Source organism: Myotis daubentonii, chromosome 4 (assembly GCF_963259705.1).
Source record: "Myotis daubentonii chromosome 4, mMyoDau2.1, whole genome shotgun sequence".
NCBI classification, from domain to species: domain Eukaryota; kingdom Metazoa; phylum Chordata; class Mammalia; order Chiroptera; family Vespertilionidae; genus Myotis; species Myotis daubentonii.
In genome coordinates, this window is record NC_081843.1 from 11476538 (window position 1) to 11494974 (window position 18437).

The window sequence follows — 18437 nt, forward strand, 5'->3', positions numbered from 1 at the left end:
CACATATTTTTGTGAAAGAGAGGGCTAAGGGGCTGCTTGGCTATAGGACCCAAACAGTCCCGTTCGTCTGCCTCCTTAGGCTTTTACTGTAGCAACAGGTTGAACTAAAATTAACCTCTAGATACAATCAACAGGGCAAATATCCTTGAGAAAGCACATGCTTCTACAAGGTCGGGTCTAAAGACTAAACGTGGAGATTCCAGTAGAACACCCCGGGGGCTCAGACTTGTTTGGAAAAGTCAAGGCAGGGGCTGCTGCCTTCAGCAAGGTCCCCTTAGAGGCCCCTGGCCTTTCGGAGAATCCTCCTTACAGACTTTCCAGCCAAGTCCCGTGCTTCCCACAGGTGAGATACAACAAGCTGGCAGAACCGACATCCTGGAGCTGAGAATTACTGCAATCCTTTGATTTGCAGCCCAAATCTACCCCTTCTGAGCCCATCCTTGGCTCACTGTGCACACCCCAGCCGGGCCTTTTCCCAGGCCAGCTTCCCCTTGAGGATGATGGTCAGGCAGTAAGTTTTCTCTTAATAATGTCCTTAATCAAGGAGAGGCTCCATCCCACCCAGTGGGTGAGCCCACTGTTGGAGAGGCAGAAATGGAAGACGTCCCACTCTTCCTTTTCTGTTTCTCCATGGTTCACTGGCTTTGCCTATTTTAATTTAATAGAGTTCTTTTCTGGTGAAAACTCTCAACACAAAGAATGGGGTTGACCATAGGCTCCTCCAGAGATGACGGCTGTCAGGCCAAGGCACCTGGGCTATTGGAATTGGAGCCACACCTGGGGTTGAACCCTAGCTCTGCTACTGCCCTTGGGCAGGGCATCTCTCTGTCAGCCTCAGTTTTCTCATCTATAAAATGGGAATATAAGGACACTTGTCTCATAGGGCTGTTGCAAGGATAGGTGAGGCCATGCGTGTAAAGCTCTGGGCACGCTGTATGGAATTCCGTAGGTGTTCTTTCTCTTTGCTTTGTTTGGAAGACTTAGTCAATAAAAGGAGTGTTGGGTAGGGGTGTGTGTGAGTGTGTGTGTGTCTGTGTGAACATCTACACTGGTTAACAGACTGTGTGGTAAAGAAGATTGTGGCTCCAGAAGATGTGTCTTGACCAAAAACCGGAGGATGATAGGCAGTGCTCAGCACAGGCGAGATCACCCTTGCCCACTGCACTCCGTGCCCCACCCCGTCCATCAGTGTGGGACGTGAATGCCGAAACCACAGGCCAGACTCAAGTCTGCTAGAAGCTCAGTGTCTCCTGGGTGGTAGGAAAGCCCTGGGTCCCAAGTTCGAGGGTCCCCACGTTTTCACACCGGGATCCCCTATTACCTCACTAACAGTCTCCTCACTGACAGTGTCACCTGTCACAGTCACAACAGTCCTGCCACTTCTGTGCCTCAGTTTCCTCATATGTCAAAGAGGACTCGCATCGTACCTGCCTCATGGCATTGTCTGTGGGCATAACGAGTTAGTAGGTGTGAGCCTGCTTGCACAGTGCCTGACGCAGAATCAATATTTCCTATTGTTATATCTACTCTTTGTATTATTACCGTTAAAAACAAGACCTTTACATAGAAGTCGCTTCAAGGATATTTTGTATGAGATGGGAGTGACCCTGAGAGTGGCTTAAACAGCTGCTGTGCCTGAAGATGTCGCGTGTTTTCCTTTTGTGAAAAAGATAAGTGCCACGTTCGATTGACCTCTTCTGGGGGGACATGTGACTGTCAGCTACTTGTCCCCCAAAACAAAGCACCTAATCTGTTCCTATAGGAGGGAAGCGATTTGTAAACAATGTGGGACTGTAGCTGCTTTTGGAAAGAGCCTTTTGAAAGCAGATGTTTGGAACTGCTTCCATTGTTATGAGCTTTTATTGCCAAAAAAGCAATGAAAGTGTGTTTCCCTTAATCTCTCCAAGTCTGCACACTTTAAGAACTTGAAAACAGAAAATTCCAACCAATTTCGCTAGCGTTCAAAAGAAAACTTTTAGGGGGTTTCGAATCCATTTGTTAAAAATACACAAATACCAATCCTCTGACTCTCTTGCAAGCCTGACTGATGGACACCAAGAAATATAGACATACAATCCACCTTTGAACAACTGGAGGGTAGGGTTGCCGAACCCCAGCAGGGTAAAAAAAATCCACGTATAACTTTTTAAAATCTTCACCGGAGAATCTGTTTTTTTAAAAAATTAATGTTAGAGAAAGAGAAAGGGAGAGGGAGAGTGAGAGAGAGAAACATCGATGTGAGAAACAGCCATTGGTTGCCTCCCATATGCGCCCCAACCAGGATTCGAACCCGAGACCCTTTGGTGCACGGGGCGATGCTCCAACCAACTGAGCCACACTGGCCAGGGCCACTAGGACTTTTGACTCCCCCAAAATTCATTGTCCCTTGGGATCCTGTGAGGATTGGTTCTAGGACACCCGCCCCCCCGCCATGGATATTGAAATCCATGGATTCTCAGGTCCCCTATATAAAATGGCGCAGATCAATGGCGCAGTCTGCATTCGTGGGCTCCCAACCGCAGACCCACTGAGTAGAGGCAGCTGTTGGGAAACAAAAATCCATGCATAAGTGACCGACACAGTTCAGACCCGTGTTGTTCAAGGGTCAACTGTATTAGCCCAATTTCACCAAAACCAGTTCCCTCCTCTGTGCACGGCACTAAAATAGGGGTAGCGATATTTAGAAAGGACAGCCCACTAGGCACTTCCTCGGTTTGGATTTATCAATCTTCATGTAAATCCAAATTTCAGCATTGTTTTCTTCTCCCACAGCTTCTCAAGGAAGCCTACACAGAAGCGGGCTCTCGAATCGTCCCTGCACAGCACATTAACCCATGCGTTCAAAAAAAACAACGAGAAAAAGCCTATGCAATTGCATTGCTAGCAGTAAGAAAACCCATATATTTTATTAAATGAAAGCTAAGAGGTCTGTGTGGTAAAGAAGATTGTTATACTGTTAGTCAATAAAATAAAACCACTTAAAAGCAGTGTTTATTTAATCTTTACGTCCTCCTGTATGAATTTCTAGTTTGTGTATGTGCTGTATGTTTATATTTGTGCATTGTTATGTAATTGATACATATTTATAACTAGCTGGAGACCTGTGCTCTTAATCACGGGAGCGAGTCCCAGGCCCCTCTCCCTTAGATTTCTTTTCTGACACTTTCAGCTTCTCGGGTGGGTGGGTGGGAGGGGATGGTGGGGAGGGGGCTTGCTTCCCGGTCCAGGGAAGCAAGGCCTGCCGCGCCGCTCTTGGCCTCTAGGGGGCAGCAGAGGGAAGCAAACAACAGCTTGAAAAACAGGTCAAGAAGGGCTGATGGAGGAGACACCTTACACTGTCTGTTTTCTCCCGGCCTTTCCCATCTCCCCTCCTCAGACCCTGGGGAGGGAGATAAATCCCACTGAGTGTTGGGAGCAAGGAGGGGAGTCACGACCCCCAGGCTCATTCTGGGCTGTGGGGCTCTCCGCGTGACTCATCCGACCTGGACCCTGGGTCTTGGACTCTGACGCCTGCCCTGTGACTTCTCGAGCCCCAGTTTCTCCAGCTGAGCTGGTGAGAATTCGATAAGCGTTCCGTTACATCCCTTTTGGCCAAAGTGCCTGCCATGCAGTCGCTCAGTGCCAGACAGACAGAGCCAGACTGTCCATCCTCCGTGCATGCCACCACGACCTTCCCTACCTGTCACCCAGAGGGAGGAGGGCGAACCTGCCAGGTACCCCGGAACCGTGGTTCCTGAGAACACGCCTGGGTGGATGTCCTAGGTGGGGGGCCTTGTCTGTATGAGCCCAGCCGGGGATTGGGGTCCCTCATCACTCAGCAGGCCTCGGCGCTTGGTGGACCTCGGCATGCCCTCCTGACACAGCTCTAAGACCCGTCACCTCCCAGCCAGCTGGCTGCTGGCCCCGGTGACCTTCCAGAGCAGTCCTAGGAGTGTCAAGCCACAGCCGCCCCTGGGTCCCCGTGGCTGAGGGAGCGAGACCCGAGTTCCTGGGCCGGCATGCCAGGCCACGGCGTAGGAGCTCTCCCCGAGCCGCCAGCACCGCGGCCCTTCCCTGGCCACCCCCAGCAGGCGTGGTGCCCCTGCGGGTGGGACCCTTCCACGCAGCTTCAGTTTCCACCGGCAAAACCAAGGCAGCTTCCCCTGGAGGGGATGGAAGACACGCGGGAAACACTCCTCCTGTGGCGAGGATGCTCAGTGCAGGTGACATCCCCTTTTTACAGATGAGAAAACAGGTTCTGAGAGAGAGGTTCGGCCCAGATGTGGCAGAGCCAGGATTAAAAGTTGGACCTTCCACCCTCACTCTGGGACATCGAACTCTTCCCAGCTCCAGCACCCCTCCTCTGTGAGGCCCCTGGCTGCTCCCGCCAGCATCCTGGTCCTTTCCTCCATCCTGGTCCTACGTCACCACTGCAATGACCCAAGTGCAGGCAGCGACTCGGTTTGGCTCGTTCACCCAATGCCTGGCGGAGCCGGGCTGCTGAATTCTTCTTGAGCAGCTGGAGGGGCTGAGGCAGTTTCAGAGAACATGCGGAGGCAACGTTGTTTCCTTCTCCGGAGAAGCCACCCCGGGGCCTTCCTTGATGGCAGGAGCTCCGGGACCCCTCCCCGCACCCACCGGGGAAGCTGGCCTGCACTCCGGACACCAGCGCCCGAGGCTGGCTCCCACCCAAGCCCGGAGTGGGTCTGAGCCAGGGAGTAGAGTGGGAATTAGGAGCGAGTGTTTAAAAACTTCGCCGGTAATTGGAAAGGACTAATCCCTCGCTGTAATTAGGGAGGGCGGGAGGCTGGGAGGCCTCCCAAGCTCCGTTTTGAAGGTTCGGGAAACAGCAAGTGACTCAGGAGCCCCAGGGGCCAGCGCGTGTCCTTACAGCAGCCGATCCCAAGTGGAAAGGGAAATGCATTTGGGTCGTGTCCCTTCAAAGTTTATTCATACTTCCTGAAAAGATGGAATCGCATTATTTCAGGTAAATTTTGTTGGCTATAAAAAGTTCGAGATTCCCAACAGTACAGCTCAATGAGTTTTCCTGGGCTGAAGGTACCTGTGAGCAGCAGGGGAGTCCCCCCCAGGCCCCGCCCCCACAGGCCCCGCCTCCCCCAGGCCCCCCCCTCACAGGTGTAACCATCATCCCCACTTGGCTTTGAGCACCACGTGACCCCAGGTTCTCAGATCCAAATGCCCCAGGGCCTGGCAGGGCCTGTAAGGAGAGGAGGGCCCAGTGGGCCTCTGGCCCCTCTTGCCCCCAATGTTGGCCAGGCAGGCACACAGCCCCGTGTTGGCAGGAAATTTGATCTTGCAAGAGGAGCTAGAAGTCTAGTTTTTTACGTGAAAGCTCATGATTATTGAACATGAAAATTTAAAACATGGTGGAGGCCAACTCCATCCAGGCCAAAGAAAAATTGCGTATGGGCCAAACATGGCCGCAGGCTGCCAGCGGAGTGACCTGGAGGGGCCCAGGCTGGTGAGGGAGACAGGTGTGAACACAGTCATCAGGGCTGGGGCAGGGGGGCGGGGGGTGGGGTGGGCAGGGACGGGGCTCTGCAGGGGAGTGTGTTCAATAGCACTCTGAGGGCACACGCTGGGCAGAGCAGGGCACTCCAGGCAGAGGGAGGAGGGCAGGCGGAAGCCTGGAGGTCCCCGCTGAGCTGGGGAGGAGGAGTGCAGAGGCTTGGTGTGGCGGTGGTCGTGGGAGGGGCGGGCAAGGGGCTGCCGATGTGGCAGAGCCAGTCTCGTCGGACCTGGAGCCACAGTTAGACTGGGTCCGGGCCGGTGATGGGCGTGCCTGGAGGAGGGTGAGCAGAGGCTCCTTGGGCTGGTCTCTGGCCCCCAGTGCAGGGGAGGAGAGCCGGGCAGAGGCAGCTGGGGAGTAGCAGGAGACCTGTGTGTGGGCCGCCATGTCTGGCCTCCTAAACAAACCCCACCCCCATCAGCCCCCAACAAAGTCTCTTCAGGCCCCTCTGAGCCCTCTTCTCAACCGGGCCCGACCCTTGGTCCACCTGGCCCAGTTTTAGCAAGAATCCTACTGGGTTAGTGTAGTGAGGATCTCTCCCCCTTGAAGCCCAATCAGATTCCTCCTCTCCCACACTTTTGTTGTTGTTAATCCTCACCAGAGGATATTTTTTTCTATTATTATTTTTAGAGAGTGGAAGGGAGGGGGCGGGGAGAGGAAGAAGGCGAGGGAGAGGAAGAAGGCGAGGGGGAGAGAGGAGAGAGAGAGAGAGAGAGAGAGAGAGAGAGAGAGAGAGAGAGAGAGATGAGAGAGAAACATGGATACATCTATTGGTTGCCTCCCACATGCACCCCGACCCTGGGCCAGGGATTGAACCTGCAACCCTCTTGACTGGGAATCGAACCTGTGACACTTCAGTGTGCGGGTGGACTCTCTAACCACTGAGCAACACAGGCCAGGGCCTCATCTCCCACTTTCAATGTCTGATCCCCTCTGGGCTGCTGTCAGCAAGAGTCCCGTCAGGTGGGCTTAGCCAGAAGCCTCCTTAGCTAGTGCTGATGTTGCCTCCCGGTGGTTTTCCATCCACCGCCCCAACCTGCTCCTGGGCCGTAAACCCCCTCCTGCCCTGCACTCAGCGTCCATCCCTCCTCTCTCCCCCACGGCAAACTAGCCTGCAGAGGTCCTTTGGATCGAGTCCACTTCCTGTCTTTAACAAGCGTCATGAGTAATTTTTCTTGAACGCCTGTCTATACCCAAGGTTCTTCCAACTATATGGCTAATTTGGAGACAAAAATACCCCAGGCTAACGAGTCTGGGTTCATTAGTGTGGAGACGTGGAGGGGCTCCCTCCAGGGGCAAGTCTCCAGCCCTGTCCTTACCTTGGGCCTGGGTCCAAGGCCCAGGACAAAACCTGCCAGGACGTGTGGCCCTCCCCGCACCCGAGCTGTTCCTCCAAGGCCTCTGGCTTAGCCAACGGCAGTTCCGTCCTTGAGGAGCTCCTGCCCCGCACTTCACGGTCGTGTTTCACACCCCAGGTTTGATCCTGGAACAAATCCTGCTGGATTTGCCTTTAAAATGGACCCGGAACCTCCGCTGCCATTGTCATTCCTCTGGTCTTGCCCAATTCACTCCCTGCCCTTCGCTTGTCTCTGTGTCGCCACCCTTCTTAACCTGGCCGCTGGCGTGGTCCTGTTACCCTCTGTCAGATCATGTCTCCCTCCGCTCAGAAGCCCCAGGCTTCCCCGCACCGAGAGTAAATGCCGGAATCCTTGGCGATGGCCATGACCTGCCCTTCCCCCATCACCTCTCCAATCTCACGTTCTGCTACTCTCCCCCTGACCCCCGCTCTCAGTTACCTCCCACCTCAGGGCCTTTGCACTGCTGCGCCTTTCCTCTTCCCGGAAGCTCCTTTCCTGGGAAATCCCTATGGCTTGCTCCCAGCCTCTTTCAAGTCTCTGCTCCAATGTCACCGCCTCCGTGAGGTCTCCTTGAAACCGGTTTTAAAATAACAACCCGCCTCCTTCACTGCTTCATTCTCCTCCCTGACCCTTAACACCACTATACTCGGCTAACGTTGTTTGTGTCCTCTCTTCTCTCCAGTGCCGAGATTCTAGTGGATGGGTCAACGAGTGAAAAGTGTCAGATGGAAATTTCACCCCCTCCCTCTGTCTTCTGGGTATTTTTTGAGAGCGTGTGGCCCTGGGACATATTTCACTTGGGCGTTGGACACACAGGACAGGGCTCCCAGCTTGCGGGTGCTGCCCAGGTGCACACCAACCACAGCCCACGTTGGAGGGACTGGTTTGCAAATACAGAGATGCCTATGAAAAATATTGCACGCCCTGCAGAAGTGTCACTGAATTCCTTGTAGCTGTTTGGCCAGAAGATATTCTCTCTGTCAACCAGTACCCTTCCCGCCCTTATTACTAACCTTCTCAAAATAGCTGGGAACCCCTTGCCTGGGGCCAGGAAAGGGACCTAATAAGCAAGTCCGGAGACCCCTGGCCACCCTTCACGCGGTTCCCGCCTGCCCACAGTTACTCTCACCTTCCCCCAGGCAGAGTAGCAGCAGCTGGCAGGGAACGCAGGCTCACCCACCAGAGTGAGGCAATGCACAGTCCCTTCACCTTGAGTTCCACAAGCCTGCCGCTGCGCACGCTGTGGCTTCTTGGAGCAGTTCTCGGCTCGGGCAGAATCCAGATGGGCTCTTGCAATCAATGGCCGCACCCCCGGGGCACCCTGGCACGGGGCGCCACGCAGTGTGGAGGCAGCTTGGGGACCTGGTCTGTTAGAGCAGAGGTGTGGGCGGGGCACTCAGGGTTGGGCAACCCCGCTTCACACTAGAGATCTGAAAAGACTTGTGTGAGTTTGATCAACTGCTCTCGGTTCATACGGTAATAAGTAGCATTTATTAAGCACCTACTATGTGCCAACTGCTTTTTACAGGCGTGATCTCATTTCAGCAGCAAGAGCCTCCTTCTTATGGAGATTGCACCCCTGTGTGATATCTCCAAGAAGTTAAGTGACGTGTTCACAACCCAGGGCTGGTCAAGCCCTGAATTTGCCTGACCCCAAAGTCAGTAATCTTGACCATTTTGTCCCCACCCCAGGAACGGGGCATCTGCTGGTAACTACAACTTTTTGTCCAGAAGGGACCTCCTTGGGTCATGCGGCTCAGGATCGCAGGTGGGGATGGCCTGTGTGGGGAGTCCCATTCATCATACCCAACCTGTGGCATCCTGTGCGGGGCACCTCTCTGCCACCCTTCCCTGTTCCACACACGCCAGGGATCCCAGCTGACAGCTTCGTCCTGCCCGAGGAGCCCTTCCTCTTGGTCCACACGCTCAGGCCCCGCTGGCAGCCCCAGGGGAAGCGCGGCCCTTGGACTCTGCCACATTGCATTCCTGCGGGGACACCCTCCTGAGCGGCCCTGCAACTCCGGGACCAGCGTAAGGCCTCCCTCCAGGGGGTCCCGCAGCTCCCGGCTGTGGGGAGCCTGGCAAACCGCAGCTCAGGCCCTTTGGGTCTCCTTCCCGGAGGGGGTCCTGCTCCATATCCCTCGTGGGGACCCGCAGCAGGCGCTGCCCTTGTCTCCCGCCGGCAGGGCCTTTCTGGGTCTGCGAGGGTGACCCCTCCCGCCGGTTTTGGTGCCCCGCGTCCCCCGGGAAGCCTCTTTCTCCCACAGCCCCTCGTCTGGCGTTCTCCTGCTTCCCAGACCCTCCGCTCTGCTCGCCCGGTCCCCCGCCCGCGCCCGGCGTGGGGCGCTCCCTCTCCCCGCGAGGGCGGGCGCTGAAGTGTCGCCAGCCGCCTGCAGGTGTCTCCCCACGGAGGGGCGCGCGTCCCTGCGCCGCGGCCGCTGCCAGGCACCGGCGACTCCGCGCCGAGGTGCACTCACGCTCCGGGCTCCGGGCGCGCCGAGCCTCTCCGCCGCGCCGCCCGCCCCCCGCGTCCCCCGCGCCGCGCCCCCACTCGGGCGGGGGGGCATGGGCCCCCGCCGCGTCCGCCGCCGCCGATCGCAGGCGCCCCAGCCCCCGGGCGCGGCGGGCAGCGGCCGCTGACGCGGGGCGCCGGCTGCCAACTTCGCGCGCTGAGCTCCCGGCGGCGCGGGCGGCATGAAGACGAGCCGCCGCGGCCGGGCGCTCGTGGCCGTGGCCCTGAACCTGCTGGCGCTGCTCTTCGCCACCACCGCCTTCCTCACCACGCACTGGTGCCAGGGCACGCAGCGGGTGCCCAAGCCGGGCTGCGGCCAGGGCGGGCGCGCCAACTGCCCCAACTCGGGCGCCAACGCCACGGCCAACGGCACCGCCGCCCCCGCCGCCGCGGGGAACGGCCCCCCCGGCGGCGAGCTCTACAGCTGGGAGACGGGCGACGACCGCTTCCTCTTCAGGAATTTCCACACCGGCATCTGGTACTCGTGCGAGGAGGAGCTCGGCGGGCGCGGTGAGTGCGCGGCGCCCGGCTCCCCGCCGCGCGGCCCGGAGACGCGGGTCCCGGCCGCGCTCCCCGCTCCCCGCTCCCCGCTCCGGCGGCGAGGGACCCGCACCGGTGGCCGGCGCTGCGCAGAGCTCGGCCCCACGCCCCCTGCGGGGAGCGCGCGCCGGGCCGGAGGGGGGAGGAGGCTGGTGTTCGGGACGCCCCGCCGTGGCAGGGTTTGGGCCGAGCGCCCCGGGCTTCGGGGCGCCGGGCAGCTTCGGGGACGTTGCCGCGCCCTAGGGAGGCGCGTCTCCCGAGGACCCACCCGGCGGCGGGTCGCAGGGACGCGGCTCCTTTCCGCGCCAGAACTCTCCCCGCTCGCCCCCCTTCTTACGCGGGGAACTGGGTGCCTCCCTCCCGCCCCATCCCGCCGCCCCGGGAGGGTGCGGGGACTGTGGCTGGGAGCCGCCTCTCCCACCGCATCCACGGAGCCGGGAGCCCGGGGAGTCCTACCCAGTCCCCAGCCGCACTAACAGCTCGCAGACGGGGCTGGAGCACGGGCGTGGGGCGTGGGGCGTGGGGCAGCCGCGTGGGCCCTCGTGTCGCGGGAGGGAAAGAAGGCAGCTGAGAAAGCGGGGCGGCGGGGTGCGGCTCGGTCGGAACTGGGGTGTGTGTGACTTTTCAGAAGGCAGATCAAGCCGCTCCCACTGCCTCATACCCGTCCTGGGCGCGGACGCAGCCGGCCAGGTGCGTGCCCCAGGCCGCCTGAGGCTAGGCGGCTCCGGGGAGCGCTGTCCATCCGAGCGGGGGTGCCGGTCCCCGGTCCACACCGCCCTGCACCGTCCAGTCCCAGGTGGGGGAACTCCGCAGTGAGTTGACCTCTCTCCCCAAGGTTACAGCTCCTCCTCGCAGGCGTTGCTCTTCTGCGTGGACATGGTGTCACATGTGACTCAGTGTGGATGCACTGGGGCCATGGCCAGTAGTTTGTCCTGCAGAAGCCGTTGGCCTACTTGGTTACAGGTCAGCGGGAAGAGGTGTAGTAAAGGAAAGGAGGCTGCTCCCCCTGCCTGGAACCCCTGCCCCCCTCTCCCCTGCTGCTCCCTCAGGCCCAGGACTCGCTGGCCTGCCCGGGAGGCAGGGTCCTCTGGAGAGAAGGCCTCTGGATGCCGGTCTCCGTATCTCATCGCCAGCGCTGTCGCCCTCATCACACTTGGCACAACTTGAAATTGTTGGGGGCCTGCCTTTGCTCACCACCTTCTTGTCCCTGTCCCTACAGGCCTCCCCCCGGGTAGTGTGTGGTGCACAGGAGTTCTTAAGGCCGGTTTGCAGGATGCTGCAGGGTGAGGCCGGGGTGGCGAGCCAGAGGGCTCTCGAGGGGCCGCCTGCTCTGTCTCACCTGTGGGGGTGCCCTGCTCCATGCTGGCTGTCTGCCAAAGACGTTCAGTGTTTGAGAAGAGCCCGGCCCCTGACCAGCTTCACCCCGTCAGACTCACTTCTGCTGTGCACGCACGTCTTGAAGTTTTACTCTGGGATGTAATAATAATAATGATAATAATAATAATGATGATGATGATAGAACCTCAAAAGGCACCCGTGCCTTCCAACCAGCCCAACCCCGTGTTTCCCTCGGAGGCCTCGCGAGTGCTGTCCTCATCTGCACTCTCTGCCGTGGGTGTCCCCACACACCTTTCTCTGAGCTCAGGGCCCGGTTTCCAAGGTGTGGGAGGTCTGCCCCGGCCATCACTCCACCTCCCAAAGGCTTCTCCTCCCTTGTACACAACCCTGTGTCCCGCCCCGCCCCTGCCCCTGCCCCTGCCCCTGCCCCTGCCCCCACGGATGTCCTGGTTCTGGCCGCCAGCGGAGCCTCTTCATTGTTTGAGGTCTCTCGCGGCCTCTGCCTGGTGATCACAGTCCAAACCCTTGCAGGCATTCATTCCCCTGTGGCTCAGCCTTGTAGCTTATCCTAGGGCTTGACACAGGATACTTAAGCCTGAGCGTTTAAAAAATATTAACGGAGCCACATCTAAAAACCACGTTAGCTTCTATTTACGGAGCCCCGAGCGTGTCCAGGTGCAGGGAGAGCTGCTCACCTGCTGCATCCTGTTGAACGCTTGCCAATACCCGTGAGGCGGGCGCATCTGCGGTGCCCATTTCTCAGATGAGGAGTTCGAGGCTCAGAGAGGTTTCGGTCTAGGCCTCACGGCTGGCCCGGGGCCTGAATTCTCTCCTTGGGGCAGAGAGGAATCCGGGGGAAGTGGAAAGGAAAGATAATAGTACAGTTGGGGGTCGGAGAAGGGGGTGACGTGGGGGGTTCACTCCTGGTCCTCAGTAAAATCATGAATGGTTAGTTTGTTGGGCAAATAAACAAAACCCACCATTTTTTCTTTTCCCTTCATCACAGTTGGCGAAGATCACCCCTCCCAGAAAATCACAATTTTCCTTCCCAAGAGCCTGGGAAATAGTTATCAGCCTGTCAGTGCTGGTGAGAAACGTGGCGGGGCCGAGCCAGCTGGGACGGGTTCCCGGCTGGTCCGCAGCGCCCACATCCTGCCCCTCCACCGCTGTGGTCCTGAAGCCGTGTCAGGAAGTACCTGGCCCCAAACTTTTGTTGCTATGACAACCTTTCTTCTGGGTTCTGTGACCATTTTTTAATTTATTTTTTACTTGAAGAGGAAAAAATGCCCCAGCAATCCTCCCCTCCCCCCAAGTCCTGACCCCCACCCCTGAGAACAGTGAGGACCAACTTCCCTCTGGCCCGTGAAACTACAAGGAATTTTACCTTCACCAGAATGAAAACACCGACCATGACATCCCAGCCTGTCTGTGAGGAGCAGCTGCTAAATGTTCCTTCCTCTCAAATGCCTGGTCGGTAATTTCTTCCTGTGCTCTCCCCGTTCTGGGCAGCCACGGGGGAATCTAATAAGCTTTCCCCCACACTGAACCCCCGCGGCGCTCACAGGGGACGCCAGCCGGTCCTAAACCACAGGATCGCCAGACCCCAGAGCGACCCCTCTTCCTCCCGGCAGGAGCATGGCCCTCCTTCACAAACGGGAAAGGCAGGTGTGGCTGCCACAGGACTCCCCGGCGCTGCACGCAGATGGCGTTCTCCCCGGTTTGGGTGCTCAAAGGGCTGGGTGGGTGCAGACACTGGCGGCCTGGGGGTGCAGGTGGCCTGGGGGTACAGGCAGCCTGGGGGTGCAGGCGGTCTTGGGGTGCAGGCAGCCTGGGGGTGCAGGCGGCCTGGGGGTGCAGGCAGCCTGGGGGTGCGCAGCAGAGTAGGGCTGGAGGAGGGACATGGGGTGGCGGCGGTGGGGTGCTAACTGGGAGCACAGGTGAGGCTGGACTTGATCCTGAGGAGATGGTGGCAGGAATGGCTGGCGGTGGGGCAAGGCGGACTTTGGAGGCTGGCTGGAGGGAGGCGGGTTGCGGGGCCAGGAGGAGGCCATCTCGGGGAGCAGGAGCAGCTGCTGGGCGCTCTGACTGGACCCTAGACCTCTCTCTTCCCTGTGATGGTGCACCGGTGCCCGTTCTGTCGAGTGAAGGGTGGGATTTCTCGAGTGTAAGGCCAGGCTCTGCCTCCTTTCGGCAGCGTGGCTGGGCCAGAGCCCCCGTTGGCTCCCCTGTGGAAGGGGGTCGAGCCGACGCCCCTGTCCCGGGTGTGAGGGTGTGAGGATCGTGGGATGGTGCAGGGCAAGTGCCCCGCCCCTGCCGGTGTGTGAGCCTGGCCCCCTCCGCGCTGCCCTCCTGAGCCACTCACATCTCCCGTGCATTCTGTGCTGCCGTCGGCTGCCTCCCAGCCTTGGCCACCCCCCCTCGGCCTCCTGCACCCACCAGAGCCAGGATCAGATCCTGCTCCTCCTCTGGGCGCCCCCTCCAACAGCCTCCTCTCGCTTGGAGTCAGAGCCGCTCACTGCAGCTTCTCCAGCTCCCTCTCCACCCAGCCCCACCCCACCTGTGGCCACCAGCTCCTGCCACACTGGCCCCCAAGGAGGCATACCGGCCGCAGGGCTTTTGCACCAGCCCTTTCCTCTGCCTGGAATGCTCTTCCCTCAGATGGCACAAGGCTATTTCTAGAAAGTTCTTTACGTCAGTGCTGAGCTCTCTCCAAGCACAGGAATCAGCATTGATCTCCCCACACATTTCCTGCTGGATTTTTCTCCTAGCTCCTGCCACCACGGACTTGACCTTCACGGCCCTCGTCTGCGTGCTTTGTGTTGTCCATCAGCTCCGCGAGGGTGGGGTAGAGTTTATCTCATTGTTCCCGCTGGCTCGGCAGTGCTCCCACCGGCACACAGTAGGTGCTCAGTCAACATGCGTGGGAGGAACGCTGCTTGTTGTTCTGACGGTTTGTGTCCAGTTCCTTCCCGGGCTCTAAGTGTCTTCTTATGACTCAACGAGTCGGGGGGCCGTCCGGGCGCCTCCGTCCACTGAGGCTCCAAGTGAGTGCCGGGCAGGGCCGTTCCCACTCAGGAGGAGGCAGCCGCCAGTTCTCCCCAACTCCGCACCTTTCTGCTTCCCTCTTTCTTTTCAGAAAACCCCAGCTTTCCTGCCCGCTCCCTCTAAGCATGCTGCCACATTTCCGTGAGGGTGGGGACACACGATGTCCCCAGCCAGGAGGCCTCGGTGCTTTGGAGCGTGTTGGTATAACATCAGTGGGGCTTGGTTGGACTTCGTGTTAGGAGCGTCTGGTGGGTGACGATTCCGACTGTGAAAGGCGTGGCTCTAGGGCCCTCAACAAGTGTTACCTGTGCGGTAGGTGCCATGGTTATGCCCATTTTCCAGATGAGGAAACCGAGGCACAGCAAGTTGACGTTGGAGCCTGGACTTGAACCTGGGGCCCATGACTCACGCTCTCTCTGGTCTTTGCTTTTTCCGTGTGGAAAATGAGGGTCTAGTGCAGGGGTGAGCAAACTTTTTGACTCGAGGGCCACAATGGGTTCTTAAACTGGACCGGAGGCCGGAACAAAAGCATGGATGGAGTGTTTGTGTGAACTAATATGAATTCAAAGTAAACATCAGTACATAAAAGGGTACGGTCTTTTTTTTCAATAGTTTTATTCATTTCAAACGGGCCGGATCCGGCCCGCGGGCCGTAGTTTGCCCACAGCTGGCTAGTGGCTTTCTGTCTGGGTGATGGAGGTAGCAGAACACAACAGGACACGGGCATCGCGGGGTCAGCCCAGGCTCCAGCCCCCAGGCCACCACTCACTGCTGTGTGGCGTCTGGGAGGGGCTTGCTCTCTCTGGGCCTCAGCTTCCTTGGCTGGGAAGGTAATATCTGCCTCATGATGGCTCATGGGGGTTACAGCAGGTGAGGCAGGCACCCCGCTGGCTGGTGCTGGCCCATGGCGCTCGCTGAGGGCTGACCTGTGAGGGAAGTGCAGACCCGTGGCCTGTGGGTCAGACCTGAATTGCCTGCTTGTTCGGCCCTGCAGTGTTTACAGTGTCTTTGAATAAGCTGCCAACATTTGAAAATGGACACACTTCACAGGAACATTTGGATTTACAGTTTTTCTCAAAAACCTGGCAGATCTGTCTGCACTGTGCCTGGGTTCCTCTGGGAGCAGCAGCTGCCCTGCGGGGGTCCCTGTCCCTGCTGGGGTCCCTGTCCCTGCCGGGGTCCCTGCCCCTGCCGGGGTCCCTGCCTCTGCCGGGGTCCCTGTCCCTGCCGGGGTCCCTGCCTCTGCCGGGGTCCCTGCCTCTGCCGGGGTCCCTGTCACTGCTGGGGTCCCTATCCCTGCCGGGGTCCCTGCCTCTGCCGGGGTCCCTGCCTCTGCCGGGGTCCCTGTCCCTGCCGGGGTCCCTGTCCCTGCGGGGGTCCCTGTCCCTGCCGGGGTCCCTGTCCCTGCCGGGGTCCCTGCCTCTGCCGGGGTCCACCGACCGGAGCTCAGACTCCAAGCCTCGGAGTCAGATCACTTCCCTCCTCTACTCAGGGACACACCCACCCCCAGCACTTCCCCTCCCAGCTCTTCCCCTCATCACCCTAATTGTTGTCTTGCCCACTACACATCACACTCATTTAACCTCTGTATTACCCCTCCCCTGCTCGGCTGCCGGCTCTGTGGGGCAGGCCTTGGTCCATTTCACATGATGCCACATCCGGAATGTGGATGAGCAGGCACTTAGCAAGGGGTCAGTGACTCTGTTGAAAGCATCTGGGATTCAGAGGACAGCTCGGGCCTCTGAGCGGGGAGAGGCGGGATCTGCGGTGTTCCTGCATCCCAGGGACTCACAGACGCTCTCTCTCCCCTCCTTGCTCTCCTGTTCTGTCCCCGGAAGAGTGTTCAGGGGGACACTGAGGAGCTGGGGGGTGCACTGTGGTCATCCCTGTTTAAATTCCGGGAACCGGGGGTGCCGTGACCTCCCTGCTGCCTGCAGGACTGCGGTGGTTAAACTCTTTTTTGGCCTCAAGTGACAGAGGAGACTTGAACCCAAGTAAGAATAAGGTAGTTTCTGAGGAGGAAGCTGCCCACTGAGCCAGGGCCACCTGGGCTCCGGGGCCGGGGTGAGGCCCTCCCTCAGGTCTAAGCCACCAACTAAAATCGTGCAGGGCCCAGACTCGGACGCCCAGCCCCCAGGGTCCATGTCTGCTGGTTCGCGGTCTTGAGAGCGAGCGTGCCTGGATGGTGGGTGTGCAGATGGCCATGGGGCGGTCGCTCTGCTCGGGGAGTGGGGTGTAGGATTGCATAACCCCGTCCTGTGAGAGGGGAGTGGAACCTTGTTGAGCCCACGGAATGGATTGGGGCTGGGCAGACGTCCCAAAAGGATCCGACCCTGTTAGCCTGGACTCATGCGAGCAAGAGAAGCTCCCTGGAAATGGGCTTAAGCCAAAAGGTCGTGATGGCCTCTCCTGGTGGGACGTCTGGTGGGAGAATCGGGGCTGGGATGTGGCTGGGCCAAGCAGTGCTGTTGGGAGAGTTGTCTTTCTCCAGCACTCGGCTCTGCCGCCCCACCCCCCCATCCGCTCCCTGCTCAGTGCACTCTCCGTGCACCTCCTGTCTCCCAGCAGCTTCAGTAGAAAAGGGGGATCCCCTCCCCACGTTTCCAACAAAAGTTCCAGAACAAGTTCTCCTTGGACTGCTGCCGTGGGATGAATTGTGTTGATTGGCTGACCTTGGTCACATGCCTGCCCCGGGACAGAGGGGAGCCCAGTCCTGAGAGTGGAGGAGGGAGGGAGTTTCAGTTCGCCCCTGCCTCAGCGGCGGTGCCACAGCCCAAACCCTCGGCGCACGTGGCGGCGTGAATTCACTCAGCCCAGGCGTCTGCGGGCCACCCATGTCGGTTGCTCTGGGCCGGGCCACGCACTCGTGTGACGGTTGCTGGCTGTCGGCTGCAGTGATGGAGGCCACGGGGCCCTGTGCCTCGTACCCTCCGCCAGGCGAGCCCGGCACGGTCCATGTGGTGTCCGAGCCGGGAAGCCAGCGCCGCCGACGGTGCAGGCACTTTTCAAGCCTCTGCTGACATCCCATTGGGCAAGTGGATGTCAGTCACATGGCTGAGCCCAGGGTCAGGGGGGGGCCTGCAGGGTTAAAACTGCCCGGGGCATGAAAGGGGCGAGGGAGAAGCAATCACCGTGTCACAGGTGCTTCCTTAGAACCAGGCCGGTCCCAGTGAAAGGACAGTCAGTGCTGCTCAGGCCGGAGCAAGGATGCCCCTGCTTCCTCCAGCACCCGAAGGAGCGGAGGCCAGGCCCCCCCTCGCCCGCCCGGTTCCTCTCAGACAAGCCCTGCAGCTGGGGCTCTGTGAGGCTGGGGTGAAGCGAGGGCTCCCCGCCCAGAGAAAGGCATCCCCAACCCACCGTTTGGCCTACACTTGCCCGAGGCCGTCCCTGAGGCAACACCAGGCGGGGAAGCTCTGATCCATCCGACGCTTCCCAAACATTTCTATGCCCCAGAACCACCCAGGAGCGTGGCCTGGGCCGTGGCGGCCGCAGTGCTCCCTGGCCACCCTTGGGTCACTCAGCTGAAGGTGCAGGTCTGCGCCCAGGGGTGGGGCTGGAGGAAGCTGAGCCAGACGCCTGGTGGGGGGGCAGTGGCTGTGGGGGCTCGGCCTGTCCCAGCCTCCCTGGGAGTGGGTCAGAGATGGTAACTGGGGCGGGGAGAGGAGGCACGGAGACACGGTGGGGTGAGAGACAGGCGGGAGGGTGCTCCCAGCATCTGAGAGGGACCCAGGAAAGGCTGGGATCAGACAGCGGACCGAAAGGCAGGCAGTGAAAGCGGGGGCCGAGCAGAGAGAGGAAGACAGAGGCGGGTGGAGGAGGCAGAAAGTGGAGATGGACAGAGACAAAGGCCCACGGAGGGAGCGACAGGGAAACACACACGTGCACATGTACACACAAGCACACGTGTACACACGCATACGCGTATACTCACGCACACGCATGCACACACACTCACGCACAGGCCTGGGGAGCTGGAAGGAGAGGCGAGAGAGGGCTGCCCGAAATAGCCGGAGGCGCCAGGAGCACATATGGCGCTGCTGCCTGCTCTTTTTAGGAGCCGCAGAGGCCCCGGCGGGAGGAGGCAGCTCTGTGCCCAGGCCCGGGCGGCTCTCAGGCCTCGGCCCCCGGGGAGGGC

At 59.4% G+C, this 18437-nt stretch overlaps 1 protein-coding gene and 1 long non-coding RNA gene across 5 annotated transcripts in view; one reads left to right on the plus strand and one right to left on the minus strand.

Moving 5' to 3' along the window:
• Positions 1 to 2181: 2181 nt before the first annotated feature.
• On the minus strand, positions 2182 to 8185 carry LOC132232325 (uncharacterized). The gene is made up of 2 exons (XR_009452404.1): positions 7997 to 8185; positions 2182 to 2541 (listed from the first exon to the last, which is right to left on the minus strand). It is a non-coding gene; the product is annotated as an uncharacterized LOC132232325 (long non-coding RNA).
• Positions 8186 to 9288: 1103 nt separating this feature from the next.
• Positions 9289 to 18437, plus strand: part of GSG1L (GSG1 like) — a 183794-nt gene continuing 174645 nt past the window's right edge. Inside the window, exon 1 of one of the 4 annotated variants that reach the window (XM_059692467.1) lies at positions 9289 to 9889. In XM_059692467.1, coding sequence (XP_059548450.1) covers positions 9562 to 9889 — 328 coding nt within the window. In that variant the 5' untranslated portion in view covers positions 9289 to 9561. The remainder of the gene's footprint in view (positions 9890 to 18437) is intronic. The other 3 variants (XM_059692469.1, XM_059692468.1, XM_059692470.1) reach the window with 3 other exon arrangements.